Source organism: Mesoplodon densirostris, chromosome 4, assembly GCF_025265405.1.
Source record: "Mesoplodon densirostris isolate mMesDen1 chromosome 4, mMesDen1 primary haplotype, whole genome shotgun sequence".
Taxonomy (NCBI): Eukaryota; Metazoa; Chordata; class Mammalia; order Artiodactyla; family Ziphiidae; genus Mesoplodon; species Mesoplodon densirostris.
The window spans coordinates 88,242,123-88,268,251 of NC_082664.1; the positions used below are offsets into that span (position 1 = coordinate 88,242,123).

The following is a 26,129-nucleotide window of genomic DNA, read 5'->3' on the forward strand; positions in this document are numbered from 1 at the left end:
ATGCTGCAATGAACATAAGGGTGCATATATCTTCTCAAATTAAATAAATTTTGTACTTCTTTTTTCTTAATTTCATCTTTGTATTGTTCATTACTAATGCATAGACACAAGTAATTTTTGTATAATTATCTCATATCCTGCAACTGTGCTGAATTTATTAGTTCTAATAATGTTTTAGTGGATTCCTTAGTATCTTCTATATACAAAATCATATCATCTGCAAACAGACATAGTTTTACTTCTTCCTTTCCAGTCTGGGTGCTTTTTATTTCTTTTTCTTGCCTAACTGCCCCAGCTAGAACCTCCATTACAATACTCAATGGATATGCTCTGTGGCAAAAGCAGAATCTGCCTTATTCCTGATCTTAGGGGAAAAGTATACAATATAATTATAGTTGTGAGTTTTTCATAAATGCCCTCTATCAGGTTAAGGAAGTTTTCTTCTATTATAAGTTTACATCTCTTTTTTAAAATTAATTAATTTATTTATTTATTCATTTATTTTTGGCTGCATTGGGTCTTTGTTGTTGTGTGAGGGCTTTCTCTAGTTGAGGCAAGCGGGGGCTACTCTTCGTTGCAGTACGCAGGCTTCCCATTGCGATGGCTTCTCTTGTTGTGGAGCACGGGCTCTAGGCACGCAGGCTTCAGTAGTTATGGTATGTGGGCTCAGTAGTTGTGGCTCTCAGGCTCTAGAGCGCAGGCTCGGTAGTTGTGGCACACAGGCTTAGCTGCTCCACAGCAGGTGGGATCTTCCAGACCAGGGCTCCAACATGTGTCCCCTGCACTGGCAGGCGATTCTTAACCACTGTGCCACCAGGGAAGTCCCTATAAGTTTAAGTCTTCTTATCATGAAAGTGTGTTGGATTTAGTCAAATGCTTTTGCTGCATCTACTGAAATGATCATGTGGCTTTGTTTTTTATTCTATTTATATTGTATTACATTAACTGATTTTCAGATGTTAAACTATGTACTGTATTTTACGTCATACGAGGAGGCTCATTATGCCATATCAACCCAATATTCATAATGATGCTAATACTGAAGACTGGTTTCAGGTGACAACAGTATGATGCCCTCCCCCGCCCGCCTCACTGTACAGTTTTGTTTTTTCCCTTATGACTAGCAAGTAATCTATGAGATGGTAATTCAGAACCATGTCCATATTGTTCCTCATCAACTCAAGTTTTAAGGGTTTTAGCATCCATTAATGATCCTTGTCTAAATCAAATATTTCCTTAGGGTTTGCAAAATGTTGATTTTTCTAATTCTATTATTCCTTCTCTATTAGCTAGCATTCCTGTAGAAAGAAGAGCTTTACCTCATGAACTGGAGATACTTGCTTACGATGAAATACAATTCCTGTTGAAAAGGTAGAATAAACGTTTAGTCCATCCCCTTCAATTACCAGTTTTTAGAGTAAGGAAATGATACAATAACCACTGCATGGCAACAAACAAGTTTTATTCTATTTAGTTCTCATGTAAGTTTCATTATTAGAAACTCATGGATTTTTATGTATTAAGAATGATTCAATCAATCATAGTGGTTATTTATTATTGTTTTTCTGATGCCCCAATTGTCCAACTCAGGTCAATGGGAGCCTTTTCAAACTGGGTTTTAGGTTCTTTTGACACAAACCCATCCTCACAAGCCTACCTTATCTATTCCCTAATTCACATGTGGAATCAGGTAGTTTTACAAAAAGCCCTGATTTCTTTTTGTGGGAAATGGTACTTAAGAGATCAAAATATATACCCTAAGGGTATTCAATGCTATTGAGTTATCAGGAACAGTTTAAAGAGTATAAAAACTATTTATTCCATAAGTTTTGAAAAGGATTCCTCTGTGAAACTATTAGAGCATGGCATTTTTTAGGAAGTACTTTCTTGTGACAATTTTCTAAATTTCTTCAATGGTTACTGCCTATTCAAGTTTTCTCTGTTTTTGAATAAATTATGGCACTTAATACTGTCTGATAAAAGAATCTATTTTCAAATATATTTGTTCCGAGTCATATAAGGAGCCTTTAAAGATCCTTCTGTATCTGTTCTATGGTTATTTCCCCATTCCTTTTTTTTTTTTTTTTTGTGGTATGCGGGCCTCTCACTGTTGTGGCCTCTCCTGTTGCGGAGCACAGGCTCCGGACGCACAGGCTCAGCAGCCATGGCTCACGGGCCCAGCCGCTCTGCAGCATGTGGGATCTTCCCACACAGGGGCACGAACCCGTGTCCCCTGCATCGGCAGGCGGACTCTCAACCACTGCGCCACCAGGGAAGCCCCTCCCCATTCCTTTTTAATGGTCTACATCTGGGCTTGCTTGCAGTTTTTTTTCTTGATTAGGATGTATAATGGATAATCAGTTTGCTGACTTTTTTTTCTTTAAGAAAAGCAATTATGGAATTTATGTGTCAATTCTACTGTTTTCTAATTCATTATATTCTCCTATCTATTAATAACTACTTCCATTTGCTCTTTTAGGTTAATATATTGTTTACTCATCAAATTGCTTAACAAAAAAGTATTCTAAGTTCATCTTTTCATTGTAAATTCATTCCTTCTTTAGAGAAATATGGAATATAATTATCAAACACTTAAATTCTCTAGAGTCAAATAAAACTCCTTACGTTTAAATATTAGAACATAAAAATCAGGATTATCAATGGAATTCGGCTTAACCCATACACATAACATTTATTTCTATTTAATTTCATCAACCTTAAAATAGTTCGCAATTAAAAAAATAGCAATATTCTTACCTCTTTTGTGGTACCTGCTCTTCCAGGTTCATGACTTATACAAAAAGGGCCAGTTTTCCATGCTTCTGTGTCTCCACAGTCACAAAATCCTCCTCCAGTAGAAGTATGCATCTGATAAATGAAAAAGGAGTATGTCTTAATTTCAAAACATATCACAAAGCAAAGAAGAATGATAAAGATGACTCAAATAGTAAATGTTTCCCTCTATTTCAACCTTAATTGCCTTTAATGTTATAGATATATATCAAAAAATATTTTGATTAGTTAACCAAAAAAATATCCTTAATACCTAATCACAACAAAACTGAACCTTCAAAATTGGTATTTTTGAAACATATTCAAAGTTTTTAAATAATAGTTTTTAAAACTTTGTACTAATGGAGGAGAACAGATTGTGACGTGTGCAAAAATAATCTATACTTTACCCAGAATGCTTGAGTAGATTTTATGATTAAACAAACTTCTTAAAAATCATTATAATGATACTTGTATAAGTACTTAAGACATGTATAAAGTATTTTCATCTATATTGATGTTCCACAGCAACTAAAACTTATTCACATTTTCCCTTTGAGGGTTCCTATAAAAAAAATTATCTAAAATATCCTAATTTAGATAGAGAAGGATGACAATGACCTGAATTTGAGTCTTACCCAAATCTCCCCCCTCCAAAGCATACAACTAACAAGGAGAACAAATAAAGCCACACATGACCCATGTCTGCAAGATTGCTAGGAGACAAAAAATAAATATCACAACCTTCAAATGACTTGCTTTATCAGAGTTCCTGTTGCCTATCACTTCAAGCCTGTGGTCACAGACAACATGAGAAGGAAGCTTAAGTGACCCCATGAAAGAGAACAGAGGGGTACAAAGGACTTAGATCAAGCACAAACAAAATCACGCTCTAGAAGACAAAGCCCAATGCCAAGGGACAAATACTGAACACAGGTTAGGACTTGGCGGTTCACAGGGAAAGAGACTGAAAGTGAGCAGGTCCAGAAGTGGCCACCTCAGAAAAGCACTACTTTTGGAGGAAAATCAAATACATTAAAAAAGGTGGTGACCCATTATAGATGGGGCAGTAAATGAAAGAAGTAAATAAGAAAGAAAATTTAAGGGTCCTATGAAACAAGAGAGAAACAAGACATGCCAGACCCTCCCCTCACCTCACCACCATCACCAATATCATCTATAAAATAAGTTAGGGACTTCCCTGGTGGCGCAGTGGTTGAGAGTCCACCTGCTGATGCAGGGGACACAGGTTCGTGCTCCAGTTTGGGAAGATCCCACATGCCACGGAGCGGCTGGGCCCATGAGCCATGGCCGCTGAGCCTGCGCGTCTGGAGCCTGTGCTCCGCAACAGGAGAGGCCACAACAGTGAGAGGTCTGCGTACCGCAAAAAAAAATAAAAATAAAAAAATAAGTTACATAGAAGAGGGTAGAACTGACAGAAGAGAGCACTTGTGAAACCTATCCATGAAATGAAAAAGAACAGAAAAAAGTACACCATATCCACACAAAACTATTGCAAAAAAAAAAAGCCAAAAATGCAAATAAGAGCCAAAACCCAATTATGAAGCTGAAGAAAACTATACAATGCTCCAAACTGAATTACACAGCCTCAAACAAGCATTAAAAACCCTTAATCAGACTAAACACCTTTAATCATAAATACAAGAACTAAGAACAGAAACGGACAAAGAAATAGGAATAAATAAAATGAGACTCAAGTGAACTAAGGGGAAAAACCAGGAAGAAAACGATATCATATCATATCAGAAATGAATTTTTTTAAATTATAAGATGATAGACTCAAATGAAAAGTTAATAAATAGCACTGAAACAAAGCAGGAAAACAAGAGAATGAAAATAAGATGAAGTAAAGAAATACTTCACAGTAGGCAAGCAGGAAAACAAGTGAATGAAAATAAGATGAAGTAAAGAAATACAGGGTCAGAGAAAAAGTGGTTGAAATAGAAGATAGGCCTAATAGAGGCAGATGAGTATAACTGGAATCACCAAAGAAAAATCAAAACAATGGAACAGAGGTAATATTTACAACTGTAATCTAAGAAAACTTCCTGGAAATAAAAGACCTGAATCTACACAATCAAAGGGCCAAGAGTGACTGAGAAAAAACTCACTCAGTATGATCAACTCCAAAGTATACCCTCCTAAAACTACTGGACTTTAAAGATAAAGGTCCTGAGGCCCTAGGCAAAAAGATGAAATAACATAATCACAAGAAAATTAGACTGGCATCAGACTTCTCAATAACAATACATAAAGCAAGACAACAGCAGAGCAGCATTTTCAAGGAAAGAAACTGCAAACCAAGAATACTGTCTACAGCCGAGCTATAATAATATAATTTTGAACATGTCAGAACTTAAGGAACACAGTATACATGCGACCTTCCTGAGGAATCTACCTGAGCAGTGATCAGCAAACTTCTTGTATAAAGGAACAGACAGTAAATATTTTAGTCTTTGCAGGCCATGGAATCTCTGTTGAATTACTCTATTCTGCTCTGGCAGTGAAGCATCAGCCACAGACAATAAATAAATGAACCAGCATAGCCACGTTCCAATGAGACTTTATTTATAGGCACTGAAATTTTAATTTCATATAATTTTCATTTATCATGAAATATTATTCTTCTCATCTTTTTTCCCAACCATCTGAAAATATGAAAACCAAGCTTAGGGACTTCCCTGGCGGTCCAGAGGTTAAGACTCTGCGCTTCTGCTTCAGGGGGCACAGGTTTGATACCTGGTTGGGGAACTAACATTCCGCAAGCCTTGCGGTGCAGCCAAAAGAAAAAAAAAAAAAGAAAAGAATAAAAACCAAGCTTAGCTTGCAGGCAATACAAAAACAGATGGTGAGCCAGATCTGACCCACAAACTGTAGTTTACTGACCCCTAGAGGATGAGCTTCAGCTGACCAAGCAGTGACTGGGGAAACTTCAGAAAAAGGACAGATGGCAAACATTTTATGTATTTAATTTTAGCGCTAAGAACAAATCAAGGGTGTTGAAAGATATATGGATAGAAGAATGTAAACATTATATGATCTCACAATCAGAAAGACTACAACTAAAAAGTGGGAGAAGGCAAAGAGAAGGCAACATAAGATTATCAACTATTAAATAGGTAATAGGAGGTAGTCAAAGATAGCATTAAAACAGACTAGATAATAAAAAGTTACATAAGGGAGTAAAAAGGAACTAAAGGCACTATAAAAATTATTAGTACAAACATTATCACTAGAACAATAGTAACAAAAGAAATTAGAATATACAAATCAATTTTATATACTGAAGTATGCTAGACTCATCCATGATTACTAAAAATGTAGTTGTTTCAAATGAAAGTAAAAGCATAACTTTAGTATAGGGAATGCCATGGAAGCAAGGCACAAAATCCATAAGCATTAAAAAAAAATCCGGCAAATTTGACAACATATAAATTAAAATGTCAGTAAGGCAAACGATAGCATATATCAAGTTTAAAAGACAGAAAATAGATTTTATACAGTCAAAAAATACACTTAATTTATAATCCAGCAATATCATCCTGAGGTTACCCCCCAAAAATTAAAACAAATACCCACACAAAGACATGTACCTGAATGTTTGTAATAGCTTTATTTAAAAGCTGGAAACAAGACAAATATTCATCAACTGATGAACAGGTAATATATTGTGGCATATCCATACAATGGCATACTACTCAGCAATAAAAAGGAACAAACTGCTGAGACATGAGAGGATCTCAAAGGCATTATGCTAAGTGAATATAACCAGATAGGAAACACTACATACTATATGATTTCACTTATATGACATTCAGAAAAGCCAAAACTATAGGGACAGAAAACTGATCAGTGACTGCCAGGAGCTGGGGTAAGTGGGCAAGAGGACTGCCTGCAAACAGGAGAACTTCTGGGAATGATATGTTTTATATATTGATTATTGTGGTGGTTACTGAACTGTATGTCTGTGAAAACTCATGGAACTACACTTACAAGGGTAGATTTTATTGTATATAAGTTATATCTCAAAAAAATCTGACTTTAAAAATTATTAAAGACAAGCATAGTAAGAGAAAATATTTGTAACGTATGTAACAGCAGTAAGAAAAAAGCAAAAGAAAAATAAGGATAAAAACAGGCAATACACAGAAGAAACTAAACATACAATTAAAAAATGAAAAGATGTTAATAATAGTAATGGAAGTGCAAATTAAAATGAGATTATTTGACTAACAGATTGGCAAAAAGTAAAAAGACTGACTAAACAAACTTTGGGGGTGTAGATAAAGCACATTCTCATATCCTTTTTTTATTTTTTTATTTTTATTTTTGGCTGTGTTGGGTCTTTGTTGCTGTGTGCGGGCTCCCTCTGGTTGCAGCGAGTGGAGGCTACTCTTTGTTGCAGTGCACGGGCTTCTCATCGCAGTGGCTTCTCGTTGCGGAGCACGGGCTCTAGGCGCGCGGGCTTCAGCAGTTGTGGCACGCGAGCTCTAGAGTGGAGGCTCAGTAGTTGTGGTGAATGGGCTTGGTTGCTCCGCAGCATGTGGGATCTTCCCGGACCAGGGCTCAAACCCATGTCCCCTGCATTGGCAGGTGGATTCTTAACCACTGCGCCACCAGGGAAGCCCCACATATCCTTTTAATGGGACTGTAAATTGACACAGCAATTCAGGAAAAACATTTGGCAAAATCTATGAAAATTTTAAATGCATGTACACTTCAATCCAGAAAATCTACCTCTAAGAATCTAGTCTCAAGCACTCTTTAATATATATACTGGTTTATATTAAAACAAAGGTATATGTGTATGTTCCATTATTTGTTGATCAGTGAAAAACTGGAAACAGTGTAATCATCTAGAAAAGGGTGATAGGTTAAATATTTGATGACATATTCCCACAAAGGAATACATGCAGCAATTAAATAAGGCAAGAGTTATTATATCAACACAGAATTATCTCCATGATATATTAAGTTAAAATCAAGTTGCAGGGAGTTCCCTGGTGACCTAGTGGTTAGGATTCCAGGCTTTCACTGCTGTGGCCCAGGTTCAATCCCTGGTCGGGGAACTGAGATCCTTCAAAATGTGTGGCATGGCCAAAAACAAAAGTTGCAAAACAAAATATATAGTAGGATCCCATTTGTACACACACAAACATCCTCCTAAACATATAAATATATATATGAGTGTACATGTTTGTACATGCATAAAGATCTGTAAGGATGTGCACTAAATTGTGTAACAAAGAAAGTATGATGGAACAGAAAGGCAACAACAATTTTTATTTGTATTCTTTTGTATTCTTTGAATTTTTTAAAGGTAAGTTTTATTGCATTGCGTAAATTATTTTTTAATATTGTTGTGTTTCAAAGACAATATATGAATATAAATTCTCATCATGTAGGATTACAGCAGGCTGTTAAAATAGACCCTGATCGTTATTTTTATACCGCAGAAAATATACTGAGTGCTCATATACCCCTCCTTTTCCCTACCCACAGTTTCCCCTATTATGAACATCTTGCAATAGTGTGGCACATTTGTTGCAATTGAGGAGTCAATGTTGATACATTTTTTTAAATTAATTAAGTAATTTATATTTGGCTGCTTTGGCTCTTAGTTGCTGCACGCAGGCTTTTCACTGCGGTGGCTTCTCTTGTTGTGGAGCACAGGTTCTAGGTGCATGGGCTCAGTAGATGTGGCTCATGAGCTCTAGCGCAGGCTCAGTAGTTGTGGCACACGGGCTTAGTTGCTCTGTGCCATGTGGGATCTTCTGGGACCAGGGCATTGGCAGGCAGATTCTTAACCACTGTGCCAACAGGGAAGTAAGTCCCTGATACATTAACTAAAGTCCATAATTTACATTTGGGTTCTCTCTTTGTGTTGTACATTTTGGGGGTATTAACAAATGTATAATGACGTATATACACCACTACAGTATCACACAGGGTAGTTTTACTGCACTAAAAATCCCCTGTACTCCACCTATTCATCCCTCTATCCTTCCCACCATCATCTCCCAGCCCCAGCATCCACTGATCTTCTTACTGTCTCCATAGTGCTGCCTTTTCCAGAATGTCATACAGCTGGAACCATACAGTATGTAACCTTTTCACAATGGCTTCTTTCATTTAGTGACGTGCATTTAAGGTCCTGCCATATCTTTTCATAGCTTGATAGCTCATTTCTTTTTAGCACTGAATAATATTCCATTGTAGGACTTCCCCGGTGGTGGGCGCAGTGGTTAAGAATCTGCCTGCCAATGCAGGCGACTCGGGTTTGAGCCCTGGTCCCAGAAGGTCCCACATGGCACAGAGCAACTAAGCCCATGTGCCACAACTACTGAGCCTGCGCTCTAGAGCCCGTGAGCCACAACTACTGAGCCCATGTGCCACAACTACTGAAGCCCATGTGCCACAACTACTGAAGTCTGTGTGCCCTACAGCCCATGCTCCGCAACAAGAGAAGCCACCACAATGAGAAGTCCGTGCACCACAACGAAGAGTAGCCCCCGCTCGCCGGAACTAAAGAAAGCCTGCGCGCAGCAACGAAGACCCAACGCAGCCAAAAATAAAAATAAAATAAATAAATAAAACATTTTTAAAAGTTCCATTGTATCAATGTACCAAAGTTTTTTCACCCATTCACCAACTGAAAGACATCTTGGTTGCAACCAAGTTTCAGCAAATACGAATAAAACTGCCATAAACAGTTTCTGTGCAGGTTTTTTGTGGTTTTTTTGTGGATATAAGTTTTCAATTCATTTGGGTAAATACCAAGGAGCGTGATTGCTGGATTATATGGTTACAGTGTATTTATTTCTATAAGAAACTGCCAAACTGTCTTCCAAAGTGGCTGTATCATTTTGCATTCCCAACCCAGCAATGAATAGGAGTTCCTGTTTCTCCACATCCTCACCAGCATTTGGTATTGTCAATATTTTGGATTTTTGCCATTCTAATAGGTACGTAGTGGTATCTCACTATGGTTTTAATTTGTAATTCTCTAATGACATATGATGTTTTGTATCTTTTTGTGTGCTTATTGCCATTTACATATCTTCTTTGTGAAGTGTCTGTTTCAGATCTTTTGCCCATTTTTAAAGCTGAGTTGTTCATTTTCTTACTGTTGAGTTTTAAGAGTTCTTTGTATATAGTGGATAACAATCCTTTATCAGATACATGTTTTGCAAAGCCTTCCACCTAGTCTGTGGCTTGTCTTTTTATTCTCTGAAAGGTCTCTATTTTTTTAATCCAGTAATTCCACTTCTGAGAACCTATCCTAAAAAATAATCTTACATATAGAAAAATGATTTACATATAAAGATATTTATAGCAATATTGCTTACTATTAAAAAAAAACTGAAACCTGAAAATATTCTCCAATAATAGGTAAGCAGGGCCTCCCTGGTGGCGCAAGTGGTTGAGAGTCCGCCTGCCGATGCAGGGGATACGGGTTCGTGCCCCGGTCTGGGAGGATCCCATATGCCGCGGAGCGGCTGGGCCCGTGAGCCATGGCTGCTGAGCCTGCGCGTCCGGAGCCTGCGCGTCCGGAGCCTGTGCTCCGCAACGGGGGAGGCCACAACAGTGAGAGGCCCGCATACCGCAAAAAAAAAAAAAAAAATAGGTAAGCAGTTAAAATATATTATGGTTGGGCTTCCCTGGTGGCGCAGTGGTTGAGAGTCCGCCTGCCGATGCAGGGGACACGGGTTCGTGCCCCGGTCTGGGAAGTTCCCGCATGCTGCAGAGCAGCTGGGCCCGGGAGCCATGGCTGCTGAGCCTGCGTGTCCGGAGCCTGTGCTCCGCAACGGGAGAGGCCACAACAGTGAGAGGCCCGCGTACCGCAAAAAAAAAAAAAAAAAAAAAAAAAAAAATATATATATATATATATATATATAAAATGGTTTAATATTATATACCCAATAAGTTCTAAAAGAAACATAATTGAATGCAAAATTGAATCCAAAAATTGAATGCATATTTTTACATATTGTGCTTTTTCCATTTAAAAGTATAACATGAGAATTTTATTCTTTCTTTTACAACTCTGTAAGCTTCATTTGAAAACTGTTTTTTTCTGATTAGAGGAAACAGCTGTATGAATATACTATTTTTGTAACTCACTATTCTCATTTAACAACAAAAAGGAAACATTTATGGAGTTAAAAATAATCTTTGGGACTTCCCTGGCAGTACAGTGGTTAAGACTCCATGTTTCCATTGCAGGGGGCATGGATTCGATCCCTGGTCAGGGAACTAAGATCCCACATACCACGTGGTGCAGCCAAAATAATAATAATAATAATCTTTAACAATGGGTGTTTTTGTTTATTTTGAGGATAAACATGCAGAGATTTACTGAAAGTTTTTTTAAAGATAGTACTTCAGTATATTCTTTTTTTTTCATGGTTACCTTTTTGTGTGTATGTAAGAATGTTTAAGTTCTACTCTCTAAGCAAATTTCAATCATACAATAATAGTGTTATCAACTATAGTCACCATGTTAAATACATTAGATCCTCAGACCTTATTTATCTTACTGTAGTTTTTTTTTAAGGGATAAACTACTGAAAAACTAGATATCACAAAGAAGGGTCACAATACACACAGCAGAACAAAAAGCTCCAATTTTTATCTTTGTTATTTTCCTGTTCTTAAAAGGGTTTTGTTTTGTTTTGTTTTTTGTTTTTTATGCCTCTACTTTACTTTCAGTTCTCTTCTTGGATTGTGCAAGATCACAGAGAAAACCCTTTGGTATGGGATATAAGTTTTATACATAAGGGAAAATTCAATTTTTGGCTCTTCGGTATTAAATTAAAATTTATATGAACACATGAAGTTTGACACTTAAAAACAACCTAAACAGGGCTTCCCTGGTGGCGCAGTGGTTAAGAATACACCTGCTAATGCAGGGGACATGGGTTCGAGCCCTGGTCTGAGAAGATCCCACATGCCGCAGAGCAACTAAGCCCACGCACCACAACTACTGAGCCTGCGCTCTAGAGCCTGCGAGCCACAACTACTGAAGCCTGCACACCTAGAGCCCATGCTCTGCAACAAGAGAAGCCACTGCAATGAGAAGCCCACGCACCACAACGAAGAGTAGCCCCCACTCACCGCAACTAGAGAAAGCCCGCGTGCAGCAACAAAGACCCAATGCAGCCAAAAATAAAATTTTAAAAAAACAATAAAAAGTTAAGATAGTTAAGTATTCATTGATATGATTTTTTATCATAAACAATATATAATCAAGACGAACTATTTTTGTGTCTGCAAGTCAGATGCTATCAAGCAAATAGCAATCCTTTTTAAATTTTTAACTCAAAGACAAATAGGAAGGCACAATAAATTTTAATTTTCCAAATGTTCTCAGAAAGAATTATCAGAAGCATCCTCCAGTTATAAAACACAGTTGGGTAATCCATTTACCCCAAATGAAACACCTGTGTTGTGAGGTAGCAATGATAGAACTATGATCTTCTGTGGTGATAACACCCACAACGCAGAAGCATTCCCTCTTCACATGAAGCGTGTGAATAACAAGAAGGGATGGAGAGTCACCTTTCATTATTTCATCAACTATTGGTGTTTTCACAGTATTTGAAATGCCTGATTTCAATTTTACAACAACAATACCAATATTTATTCTAAAAGGTAATCGTATGTTCCAAGTAGCAGAATTTCCAACACGATCTCTAAGAATAATTCAAAGTTCTTTTTTTGGCCGCACTGTGTGGCTTGCAGGATCTCAGTTCCCTAACCAGGGACTGAACCCGGGCCATGGCAGTGAAAGCACTGAGTCCTAACCGCTAGACCACCAGAGAACTCCCTAATTTGCAGTTCTGAACCATGCTTCAGAAAAACATTTCCAGCAGTGCAGGATTTATTCCTATTTCACCGTTGGTAATAACCGCACATGTCACTGCAGGAACTTTACATTCTTCTGCTGCAGACTTTAAGACTGCTGTGAAAGGTGTACTTTTGGGAACACTGAGTACTCCATAAGGCAGCCAGCAGCGTGACTTTAAAGGAAAACTTGGACATGGTGGAGGGGGTCTGGACAGAGATGCCATGTCATCTCCGTGCAGCAGCCCCACTTCCTCTATGGTGCCGGGGACTGCAAAAGTTGTTCTGTGCTATTCTGTGACAAAAGGTTTTTCTTGGTGCTTTCTTCACATAGTACCTGCTCTTGGGTCTGCATCCCCATCGTTATTCTTTTCTTCCACTTCTCTGCAGCAACATGGATCCCTTCTTATTTCTTCCAATCTTTTTTTTTTAATGGCTTCATTTTTTCTTTTATTATGTTTTTTATTATAAAAAGAATATACACAATGTATAGGCAAGTTACAAAGTATAATAATAAAATGATCCAGCATCTAACACAAGAGAATATTAATACTGTTGACGTTCCCTCTGTGATCATCCACTTGCCCTGGAGGTTACTATTACTTGAATTGTATTTATTAGTCATTCCCTCACTTTTCTTTAAAAATTTCACCACACATAATAGGTATCCCAGAAAGATTCTATCAACTTATTCTCCCACCAAAAGTCTTCTGTTCTCTTCACACTCACTTTTGAAGGGTAATATTTTTTAAAGCTTATGAACATAATTTTTTATTAGTTACACAATAGCCCATCCTTCTGAAAACTCAAAGGTTCCTGAGTAAGCTCTGTATGCACCTTCTATAAGAAGAGCTCTGCAAAAACCTAAAGATGATAAACCTAAGCATGCTTCATAAAAGAGTGCTTTGTGGTGGCAGTGTAGACTGGTAAGCTTTCAATACTCAAAGGTAGCTTAGTGAAGAGGTTCCTAAAATTTAACAGACAAGTTTTACCAGTCCACAGAAAATCAGAAAAGGAAGAAATAAGGAATGTGATGAGCTCTTTAACAGAGCTACATGTATGCAATCTAAAGACCTGCTCTTTAGTCTGAGATTATCCTACTTTCTTGGAATTAAATTTTCTTTTTCTTCATAAAATGATAGGAGATGGTAGGTATTTTTTGGTTGCTGTTCATGTGCCCTTTTTAAAATTAAAATTGAACTTCCCTAGCCAAAAAAAAAATTGAAAACCCTATGTCTTGCCCAAAGTCTTCTGAAATTGTACTGGCCCACAAAATCCCAAAGCTTGGCAACTGGGAAACTCTGGCCTTGAGACTTCAGCATCTCTCCCCCTTAATATCCCAGAGTAAAAATAAGAAGAAGTTAACAACTTCCTCCTTGTCTCTACTTCTGGCATTCTTTCTTGAGTTCTCCAACATAAGGAAAAAACTATAATAAATGGAGATGACTGGGAAATATGAAATTAACCAATGATCAACTTTGTAAATTCCATCAGTGATTAGCTTTGCAATGGTAGGAAAACATTTTAACCACACTATATGATAGGCTCCTCATGTTTTTTCTTTTGCACAATAATAAAAATACATATATATATATAACATATATCTATAGCTTATCATTTCCTGAGATAGAAGCAGCAATGTTGAAGCCAGTCTAAAAACATGAACCGCATTTTCAGCTCTATGGAAGAAATAGTCTACATAACTTTAAGATGTTATTTACATTTACATGGGACCTTTGGCATATTATATGTACAAAGAGAAACATCAATTATTATACCTGCCCAAGCCCAGAGCACAGAACCAATACTGTTATTTGAAAAATACATTTCAGCTCAAAATAAAAAGTTGTCTGCAGATGTCACAGGAAAGGCAAATCCCTCAACCTCACTACTAATTAAGAAAATTAAACTAACACCACAATGTGATACCATTATATACCCACCAGACTGGCTAAAATTAAAAAGACTAGCAACACCAAATCTTGTAAGTGTGTGGAGCCATGGGAACTCTCATATACTGCTGAAGAACTTATAAATTGCTATAACCACTTTGGAAAACACTATCTACTATGACTTAAGATATACCCTAGAACTCAGCAATTCTATTCCAGATATATACCCTGGATAAACTCCTGTACATGTGTACCAAAATACACAAATAAGAATGTTCACAGAAGAATTCTTTTAATACAATAATAGTCCCAAATTGGAAACAATCTACATATCTATATACAGTACAATGAATCAAGACAATATGGATTATTAAACCCTATAAGGTAAATGGACAAAATATATATATGCGTATATATATAAATATATACTTAATGCTGAGTGAAAGCTACTCAACAAGAAAAAGATACAAAATGACTCCATCTGTACAGAATTCAAAAACAGAACCATTCAATATGATTTGGGTGATAAGCTAAAAGGGAAATCAAGGAAACCATTATCACAAAACACAGGAGAGAGATTATCACAAAGGAGGAGAGAAGGATGGTGATCCAGAAGGAACAAATGGGAGGCCCCTGAGAGCTGGAAATGTCTCATTTCTTGACCTAAGTAGTGGTTACACAGGTGTTCACTTTATAGTTATTCTTTAAGCTGGTCATATGCTTTATACAATCTTCTGCATAAAAATGATGTATCTCAAAAATAAAAAAATTGTAAGGGGCTGCATCTTGAGGTAGTAGATGTCTTATCACATGATATGTTTAACCAGAGCTAAAGCTTCACAAATCAGGTCTGTTACAGCAGGAACTCAAGTACTAGTCAGGAATTTGGACTAGCTAGCCATCAGACTCCTGCCAATCTAGAGATTTTATGCATCTATTTTCATACCTTGTAACGATGATTTTTATGAACACTATTCTGGAAGCAGTCCATACAGAGTACACATGTTGGATCAATTGCACAGTCCCTGAAAAAGATTAAAAATCAGACTCCAAAATTTACATGACTCCTGCTGATGCTCATGGTATGACTATAAAATAATGTGAATGAATTCCTATATCATGCACAAACTGATTATGAAAATACTTTAAAAACTGAATTCCAGGGACTTCCCTGGCAGTCCAGTGGTTAAGACTTCACCTTCCAAGGCAGGGGGTGTGGGTTCAATCCCTGATCGGGGAGCTAAGATTCCCACATACCTTGTGGCCAAAAAACCAATACATAAAACAGAAGCAGTATTGTAACAAATTCAATAAAGACTTTAAAGTCAAAAAGACACGTGCACCCTAATGTTCACTGAAGCACTATTTACAATAGCCAGGTCATGGAAGCAACCTAAATGCCCATCGACAAACAAATGGATAAAGACGTTGTGGTACATATATACGGTGGAATATTACTCAGCCATAAAAAGGAATGAAATTGGGTCATTTGTAGAGACATGGATGGACCTACAGACTGTCATACAGATTGAAGTAAGTCAGAAAGAGAAAAACAAATATCGTATATTAACGCATATATGTGGAATCTAAAAAATGGTACAGATGAACCGGTTTGCAAGGCAGAGATAGAGACACAGATGTAGAGAACAAACATATGGACACAAAGGGGGGTAAGTGGGGGGTGGTGGGGGTGGTGTGATGAATTGGGCGATTGGGATTGACATATATACATTAATATGTATAAAATAGATAACTAATAAGAACCTGGTGTATAAAAAATAAATAAAATTCAAAAAAAAAATTAGTTTTCTGGTGCTCCATTTGGTAGCACATATACCAAAATTAGTTTTCTGAAAAATCATCAGCTTTTTTTCATTCTCTGCATCATCTTATCCTATTACAGTTATGAGTGTATTTTACAGACACTGATTGTCCAATGGTAAATGAGGCTTGGTTAAAGACAAAATTCATTAGAATGTAAGCAACATAAATTAAAGGATTTTAATTTATTTTATATAATGATATGTCCCAAGCACATAGATCAGTGCCTGGCACACAACAGGTATTCAATGAATATTTATTGAATAAATTAAATTCAATCTCTCTTAATCTCTTCCCTAATAAAAACTTCTAAAATGTAAAATTTTATTTAATACTTTCAAGGAAATATTAACAATAATATAAATTAGTGCAAAGTGCAAAATTAATTTTTAAAGTATTTATTTAGAAAAGTTGAAGAGATGGAATTGGGCAGTTTTAAAAATGAATCTTTAAAGGCTAATAAGTAAAATCTGACTAATAATAGCCTCTAAAATATAATATCATCTACTAACCTATTCAGAGCAGGATTTGTCAACCTCAGCAGTAGACATTTTGAACTGAATAATTATTTGCTGGCGATATAGGTGACTGTCCATGTGCCATAGGATGTTTAAACAGCAACCCTGGCTTCTACCCACTAGATGCCAGTACCATTCCCCTAGCTGTAACAATTAAAAATGCCTCCATGACCCTTTTGGAGAAATGAGGTCTACAAATACCTACTATGCTTTAGCTGAAACTGACCAGGCTTCAGCTAAAAATATATAACAAGATAAATGAAACTTACTGCCATATAGCAAAATAGTACATAAAATACAAAAGCTGACTGTTTCCTGAGAATAAAGAAAAGCAGTATGTTTTAGACAACTGTTAACTATACATAAACCAGTCAAACTTAGAATTACAGTGAAGCAAAAAACAATTCTCTGTATAAAATCTAAAACTTCAGGGCTTCCCTGGTGGTGTAGTGGTTGAGAGTCCGCCTGCCAATGCAGGGGACGCGGGTTCGTGCCCCGGTCTGGGAGAGTCCCACATGCCATGGAGTGGCTGGGCCCGTGAGCCATGGCCGCTGAGCCTGAGCGTCCAGAGCCTCTGCTCCGCAATGGGAGAGGCCACAACGGTGAGAGGCCCACGTACCGCAAAAAAAAAAGAAAAAAAAATGTAAACCTTCACATTCCTAACCTAAACAACCTCTAATAAAAGAAAGAAAAAAAAAAAACTACAAGTGTTGTTAAGATCTAAAAGTTAAAAGTTTCAGGCAGGAGTAGAGAATAAAAAAGTTCTCTGTGTTATCATGCTGTGTTAAGTCAACTTCTCTCACAAAAGGCAAAAAAAAAAAAAAAAGCCTAAAGCTGTTTCCAGTTTCCTTACCACTGGCCTCTTCTATCCAACTAAATTACAAATGCTCCTACAGGTCTACAACCCTCTGATACCAAATCTCACTTGGTGGTGAAAAAATGACCTGAAATGACAAGGGACTATAGACTTTATTTATACCACTTGCTGTGAATAGTCATAGGTTTCTTACAGAAATGCTCTGTTTGATTACAGGATCGTGACCTGACTCCACTAGGGAAGTATTCAGAATTCTGAAATACATGTGGCGCCAAGAGTTTCAGATAAGGGTGTATGGACTATGTTATAAACAAGGCAAAAATAAATCTCTTATATACTTCTGGAGAACAGGAAGAAAAAGTGAGAGAACTGTTTTAAGTCATATATTCAAAAACAAGCTGTACTAGCAAAAACAAACTTATAAGTGCACAATAAAACAAAGTAAATTATGTAGAATTAAATATAAATAGTAATATACCAAGAAAGGTACATCATAAAATACATACAGAATACCAAGTTGTTATTATAACCGATCCTGTACATTTCTAAATCTTACCTACAAGAATATGTTGTCTCTCCACTTTTGAAAACCTTCCCACAGAGTTGAAATGCTCCACTGTGCTTCAATTTCTCTAAGGAAATATCTGGATCTTCTCCAAATAAGTACCATTCCAGTGGAGTGAATATTGACATTTGTATATTCTCCTCCTGCTTTTCTAAGTCTGGTTCCATTTCAGCAAAATAAATTTCTGGCACCAATCGTGCCAAATGGTTCAAGAAAGTAGTATGAAAATCAATTTGCTGATCCCACCACTGAAAAACAAAACAAAACAAAACAAAAATTAAACTTTGTTACAAGTTCTTTCTTAAAGATCTAGGGGCACCAGTAATTGTGTAGTTTCAGAGGAACTGATCTACAATATATTCTTCCTTTATACTTCACCAATACAAAAGGAAAGTAAATGATTTTTTTTTTTTTTTTTAAAAGGCCTTGGACAGGGAGATCAGCTCGGTGCTTTGTGACCACCTGGAGGGGTGGGATAGGGAGGGTGGGAGGGAGGGAGACGCAAGAGGGAAGGGATATGGGAGCAGATGTACATGTATAACTGATTCACTTTGTTATAAAGCAGAAACTAATACACCATTGTGAAGCAATTATACTCCAATAAAGTTGTAAAAAAAAAAAAAGGCCTTGGAAATAAGTGGTTGTCCACATACCACAGATATCTGGAAAAAAGAAGTGCAGCTATAGTGGATGAGAATTACTCTTCCCTTCTGAAATGGTCAACTCCTGGTGTGTGAAGGTGATTCTATTATCAGTCAAAGGCTGTACAGACAAAGTATTCCCCATACCAGTAGTTTAACTATTTTATTTTCTTCTTACAATTTTATTGAGATATAATTGACATATAGCACTTATAAGTTTAAGTTGTACAGCATAATTATCTGACTTACATACATCATGAAATGATCACCACAATAGTTTTAGTGAACATCCATCATCTCACACAGAAACAAAATTAAATGAATAGAAAAAAAAAGTGTTCTTCCTTGTGATAAGAACTCTTAGGATTTACTCTCTAGTAGTTTAATTATTTAAAGGAACCATAGCGTTTAATGAGAGATCAAACTGAATGAGTGGCAGAGTTTTCAGAACACAAAAAGCACTAACCATAAAAGAAAAAAACAGATAAATTGGACCTCAGCAAAAGTAAAACCTTCTGCTCTTCAAAAGAAAATGTTACAGATGGCGTTTTTGCCATGCTTATTTACACATGAAAACATGTTCAACATCATTAAATCATTAGAGAAGTGCAAATTAAAACAACAGTGAGGAGAAACCAAGCTAACAGAGGAGTAGAAGGACGTGGAGTTCATCTCTCTCCACAAAAGCATCAATACATCTACAGGTGGAACAATTTTCAGAGAACACCGGCTGAACACTAGAAGACCTCGGACACCAGAAAGGACAAGAAAGATCCCTGCATAACCGGGTAGGATGAAAGAAAGAAGAGAAAAATAAGAGGAGAAAAAGTGGGACAGGATCTGTACCCCTCGGGGGAGCTGAAGCACAGAGGTTCCCGCATCCGGGGAAGCCCCCTCACTGACGGGGAAATCACTTGGGACAGAAGGGGAGCATCTGAGGCTGTCAGAGGATGATGAAATGGCTGGTCTGTAGCAGACGGGACAGAGAGAGACCTACACAGACGGTCAGTGCCACAGGCCTGTGTGCCCCAGACTGGGACGTGTGTCTGCTGGTGCACACGGGGGCTGAACATGGGGATTGGAAAGCAAACCCGGGGAGAGGACCACTGTTGGCTGCGAGGAGACAGCCTGAGGGGACGGGAGGGAGGAAATCAGCAACCGGGACGCTTACGAAGGAAACCCAGACTGCCATAGAAGCAAGGCACCACTGTTGAATGACGTGCAGTGGGTGGAGCCACCACGGCAGCCTTTCTCTCCCCACCCATTGGCCCCCTGCCCCAACAGGCGCTAGGAAAAGCTGCCAGAACTGACCTTCTCACGCCGGTCACCAGGTGCTAGGAAAGGCTCCCACTAGGGCCAGATCTCTCATGCCCTTTGTCACGAGTTTTCCAGCGTACTTGTCGCTGCCAGGGCCCCCACAACCCAGGCAGTCATGCCACCTCCACGCCCTGTTCTCACTGGGGCAGACCTGAGGGCTCCAAGGCAGCCTCGGAAGCAGACTCTGGTGGGTGGCGCACACGCAAAGGTGGGGCTAAAACCACAGCTGAGCCCCGGGGGCGGGGGGGCGACTAAGGAAGAGGAACAAAAATCTTTCCGTGCAGCTACACAAACTGCACATTAAATCCCCGCGATCGTCTTGGTAAACCCTGCACCTATGAAATATCTGAATGGACGAGTGTTCCCAAAACAGAAACCAGTCTAGTGCTAGCAGCTATGGACTTTGGGGACTAGTACACCCAAGAGTTGGGCCATGTCAGAGTCCTAGCTGTCCCACAGTGCCCAAGGAGAGACTAGAAACCTACCTAGAGGTTTTGGAGGGTGGCCTGGGGATGCGGAGGTTGGCTGTGACTCAAGGTGAGAGCAAGGACACTGACAGCTGAGACCCCAGGAAAATATAATTATTACTATTTTTTAATGTTTTGTTTTGTCCTGTATTTTTTATTATTTGTTTTTATTTAGTTTTCTTAATTTATAATATTTTTTTTATATTTCTATTTCTACATTACTTTTTTGTTGTCCTATGTTTTTACCTTGCTTTTTTTTTCTTTGTGCTATTTAACTTTTTTTATTGTTTTTGTGTGTTTGTTTTGTATTCTTTGCTTTTTCCTTCAGTTTGCGTTCTGCTTTTGTTTTGTTTTTGTTTTTTTGGTTAGTTTTGCTTTTAATTGTTTAATTTTGTTTTGGGATTCTTTTGTTGGTCTGGCTGTTCTTTTTTATTTTCTCTGTTTTATGTTTTTGTTTCTTGTTTTGTACGTGTGTGATTATTTTTGTTTCTGTTTGGTTTTACTTTTACCATTTGTCTGAGGTTTTGTTTGTCTGTTCCTTTGTTTGTTTCTTTCTTTTTAATTGTTGCTGCTGCTTCTTGCTTGTTTTTGTCTTTGCTATTTGTCCCGAGTTTTATATGTCTGTTGGTTTTCATTTGTTTTCTTCCTACCCTTTTCTTTCTTTCTTTTTTCTTTTCTTTTCTTTCCCCATTTTTGCTGAGCTGTGTGGCATGCAGGGTCTTGGTTTCCAGGCAGGGGGTCAGGCCTGAGCCTCTGAGGTGGGAGTGCCGAGTCCAGGAAACTGGAATACCAGAGAATTCCTGGCCCCAGAGCTCTCCCGTGAGTCTCCATCTCAACTCCAAGACCCAACTCCACCCAACTGTCTGCAGGCTCCACTGCTGGACACCCCACGACAAACAAACAAGAAAGGAACACAAACCCAACCATCAGCAGACAGGCTGCCTAAAGTAGTACTAAGGCCACAGACACCCCAAAACACACCACCTGACGCAGCCTTGTCCATCACAGGGAAAAGATCCAGCTCCACCCACCGAAACGCAGGCATCAATCCTTCCCACCAGGAAGCCTAAACAAGTCACTGGACCAAAATCACCCACTGGGGGCAGACACCAGAAGCAAGAGGAACTATGACCCTGCAACCTGAGGAAAGGAGACCTCAAAAACAGTAAGTTAGACAAAGGAGAAGACACAGAAATACGCAGCAGATGAAGGAGCAAGGTAAAAACCCACCAGACCAAACAAATGAAGAGGAAATAGGCAATCTACATGAAAAGAATTCAGAGTAATGATAGTAAAGATGACCCAAAATCTTGGAAATAGAATGGAGAAAATACAAGAAATGTTTACAGGGACCTATAAGAACTAAAGAACAAACAAACAGTGATGAACAACACAAAAACTGAAATTAAAAAACAAAATAGAAGGAATCAATAGCAGGATAACTGAGGCAGAAGAATGGATAAGTGACCTGGAAGATAGAATGGTGGAAATAACAGCCAAGGAGCAGAATAAAGAAAAAAGAATGAAAAGAATTGAAGACAGTCTCAGAGACCACTGGGACAACATTAAACGCACCAAAATTTGAATTATAGTGGTCCCAGAGGAAGAAGAGAAAGAGAAAGGGTCTGAAAAAAATGTGAAGAGATTATTGTCAAAAACTTCCCTAACATGGGAAAGGAAATAGTCAATCAAGTCCAGGAAGTGCAGGGAGTCCAGGCAGGATAAACCCAAGGAGAAACATGCTGAGACACATATTAATCAAACTATCAAAAATTAAATACAAAGAAAAAATATTAAAAGCAGCAAGGGAAAAACAACAAATAACATACAAGGGAATCCATACAAGGTTATCAGCTGATCTTTCAGCAGAAACTCTACAGGCCAGAAGAGAGTGGCAGGATATATTTAAAGTGATGAAAGGGAAAAACCTACAACCAAGATTACTCTAGCCAGCAAGGCTCTCACTCAGATCTCAAAGAGAAATCAAAAGCTTTACAGACAAGCAAAAGCTAAGTGAATTCAGCACCACATTTACAATAAATGCTAAAAGAACTTCTCTAGGTAGGAAACACAAGAGAAGAAAAAGACCTACAAAAACAAACCCAAAATAATTTTTAAAATGGTAATAGGAACATACATATCGATAATTACTTTACATGTAAATGGATTAAATGCTCCAACCAAAAGACACAAAGCGACCGAATGAATATAAAAACAAGATCTGTATATATGTTGCCCAGAAGACACCCACTTCAGACCTAGGGACACATACAGACTGAAAGTGAGGGGATGGAAAAAGATATTCCATGCAAATGGAAATCAAAAGAAAGCTGGAGTAGCAATACTCATGTAAGACAAAACAGACTTTAAAAAAAAGACTGTTACAAGCAACAAAGGACACTACATAATGATAAAGGGATCAATCCAAGAAGATATAACAATTGTAAATATGTACGCACCCAACACAGAAGCACTTCAATACATAAGGCAAATGCTGACAGCCAGAAAGTGGAAATCGACAGTAACACAATACTGAGGGACTGCAACACTACACTTACACCAACGGATAGATCATCCAGAAAGAAAATTAATAAGGAATCACAAGCCTTATATGATACATTAAACCAGATAGACTTAATTGATATCTATAGGACAATCCATCCGAAAGCAGCAAAATACACTTTCTTCTGAAGTGCACATGGAACATTCTCCAGGACAGATCACATCTTGGGTCACAAATCAACCCTCGGTAAATTTAAGAAAACTGAAATCGTATCAAGCATCTTTTCTGACCACAGTGCTATGAGATTAGAAATCAATTACGGAGAAAAAAACTGTAAAAAACACAAACACATGGAGGCTAAACAATATGCTATTAAAGAACCAAAAGATCACTGAAGAAATCAAAGACGAAATCAAAAAATACCTACAGACAAATTACAACAAAAACACGACGATCCAAAACCTATGGGATGCAGCAAAAGCAGTTCTAAGAGGGAAGTTTACAGCAACACAAGCCTATGTCAAGAAACAGGAAAAATCTCAAATAAACAATCTAACCTTACACCTAAAGGAACTATAGAAAGTAGAACAAACAAAACACAAAGTTAGCAGAAGGAAACAAATCATAAAGATCAGAGCAGAAATAAATGAAATAGAAACAAAGAAAACAACAGCAAAGATCAATAAAACTAAAAGCTGGTTCTCTGAGGCTTCCCTGGTGGCGCAGTGGTTGAGAGTCCGCCTGCCAATGCAGCAGACATGGGTTCATGCCCCGGTCCGGGAAGATCCCACAGGCCACGGAGTGGCTGGGCCCGTGAGCCATGGCCGCCAAGCTTGCGTGTCTGTAGCCTGTGCTCCGCAACAGGAGACGCCACCACAGTGAGAGGCCCGCGTACTGCCAAAAAAAAAAAGAAAAAGCTGGTTCTTTGAGAACATAAACAAAATTGATAAACCTTTAGCCAGACTCATCAAGAAAAAGAGGGAGAGGACTTAAATCAATAAAATTAGAAATGAAAATGAAAAAGTTACAACAGACACCGCAGAAATACAAATCATCATAAGAGACTACTACAAGCAACTCTATGACAATAAAATGGACAACCTGGAAGAAATGGACAAACTCTTAGAAAGGTATAACCTTCCAAGACTAGACCAGGAAGAAACAGAAAATATGAACAGACCAATCACAAGTAATGAAACTGAAACTGTGATTAAAAATCTTCCAACAAACAAAAGCCCAGGACCAGATGGCTTCACAGGTGAATTCTACCAAACATTTAGAGAAGAACTAACACCCATCCTTCTCAAACTCTTCCAAAAAATTGAAGAGTAAGGAACACTCCAAAACTCATTCTATGAGGCCACCAGCACCCTGATACCAAAACCAAAGATACTACAAAAAAAGGAAACTACAGACCAATATCACTGATGAATATAGACACAAAAATCCTCAACAAAATACTTGCAAACAGAATCCAGCAACACATTAAAAGGATCATACACCATGATCAAGTGGGATTTATCCCAGGGATGCAAGGATTCTTCAATATACGCAAATCAATCAATGTGATACACCATATTAACAAATTGAAGAATAAAAACCATATGATCATCTCAATAGATGCAGAAAAAGCTTTTGACAAAATTCAACACCCAATTATGATAAAAACTCTCCAGAAAGTGGGCACAGAGGGAACCTACCTCAACATAATAAAGGCCATATATGACAAACCCACAGCACACATCATTCTCAATGGTGAAAAACTGAAAGCATTTCCTCTAAGATCAGGAACAAGACAAGGATGTCCACTCTCCCCACTATTAATCAACATAGTTTTAGAAGTGCTAGCCACAGCATTCAGAGAAGAAAAAGAAATAAAAGGAATACAAATAGGAAAAGAAGAAGTAAAACTGTCACTGTTTGCAGATGACATGACACTATACATAGAGAATCCTAAAGATGCCACCAGAAAACTACCAGAGCTAATCAATGAATTTGGTAAAGTTGCAGGATACAAAATTAATGCACAGAAATCTCCTGCATTCCTATACACTAACAACAAAACATCAGCAAGAGAAATTAAGGAAATAATCTCATTCACCATAGCAACAAAAAGAATAAAATACCTAGGAATAAACCTACCTAAGGAGACAAAAAGACCTGTATGCAGAAAACTGTAAGACACTGAGACACTGATGAAAGAAACCAAAGATGACACAAACAGATGCAGAGATATACCATGTTTTTGGATTGGAAGAATCAATATTGTGAAGGTGACTGTACTACCCAAAGCAATCTACAGATTCAATGCAATCCCTATCAAATTACCAGTGGCATCTTTTACAGAACTAGAACAAAAAATCTTAAAATTTCTATGGAGACACAAAAGACCCCGAATAGCCAGAGCAGTCTTGAGGGAAAAAAATGGAGCTGGAGGAATCAGACTCCCTGACTTCAGACTAGACTACAAAGCTACAGTAATCAAGACAATATGGTACTGGCACAAAAACAGAAATATAGATTAATGGAACAGGATAGAAAGCCCAGAGGTAAACCCACACACCCATGGTCAACTAATCTATGACAAAGGAGACAAGAATATACAATGGAGAAAAGACAGTCTCTTCAATAAGTGGTGCTGGGAAAACTGGACAGCTACATGTAAAAGATGAAATTAGAGCAATGCCTAACACCATACACAAAAATAAACACAAAATGGATTCGAGACCTAAATGTAAGACTGACACTATAAAACTCTTAGAGGAAAACATAGGAAGAATACTCTTTGACATAAATCACAGCAAGATCTTTTTTGATCCACCTCCTAGAGTAATGGAAATAAAAACATAAACAAATGGGACCTAATGAAATTTCAAAGCTTTTGCAAAGCAAAGGAAACTACAAACAAGACAAAAAGACAACACTCAGAATGGGAGAAAATATTTGCAA

At 37.8% G+C, this 26,129-nt stretch overlaps 1 protein-coding gene across 2 annotated transcripts in view; it reads right to left on the reverse strand.

Moving 5' to 3' along the window:
• UBR1 (ubiquitin protein ligase E3 component n-recognin 1) overlaps positions 1–26,129 on the reverse strand; it is a 155,961-nt gene that overhangs the window by 102,422 nt on the left and 27,410 nt on the right. For both annotated transcript variants that reach the window (XM_060096705.1, XM_060096704.1), the window contains exons 2-4: positions 18,244–18,500; positions 15,478–15,556; positions 2,758–2,868 (exon numbers count right to left, since the gene is read on the reverse strand). In XM_060096705.1, coding sequence (XP_059952688.1) covers positions 2,758–2,868; positions 15,478–15,556; positions 18,244–18,500 — 447 coding nt within the window. The remainder of the gene's footprint in view (positions 1–2,757; positions 2,869–15,477; positions 15,557–18,243; positions 18,501–26,129) is intronic.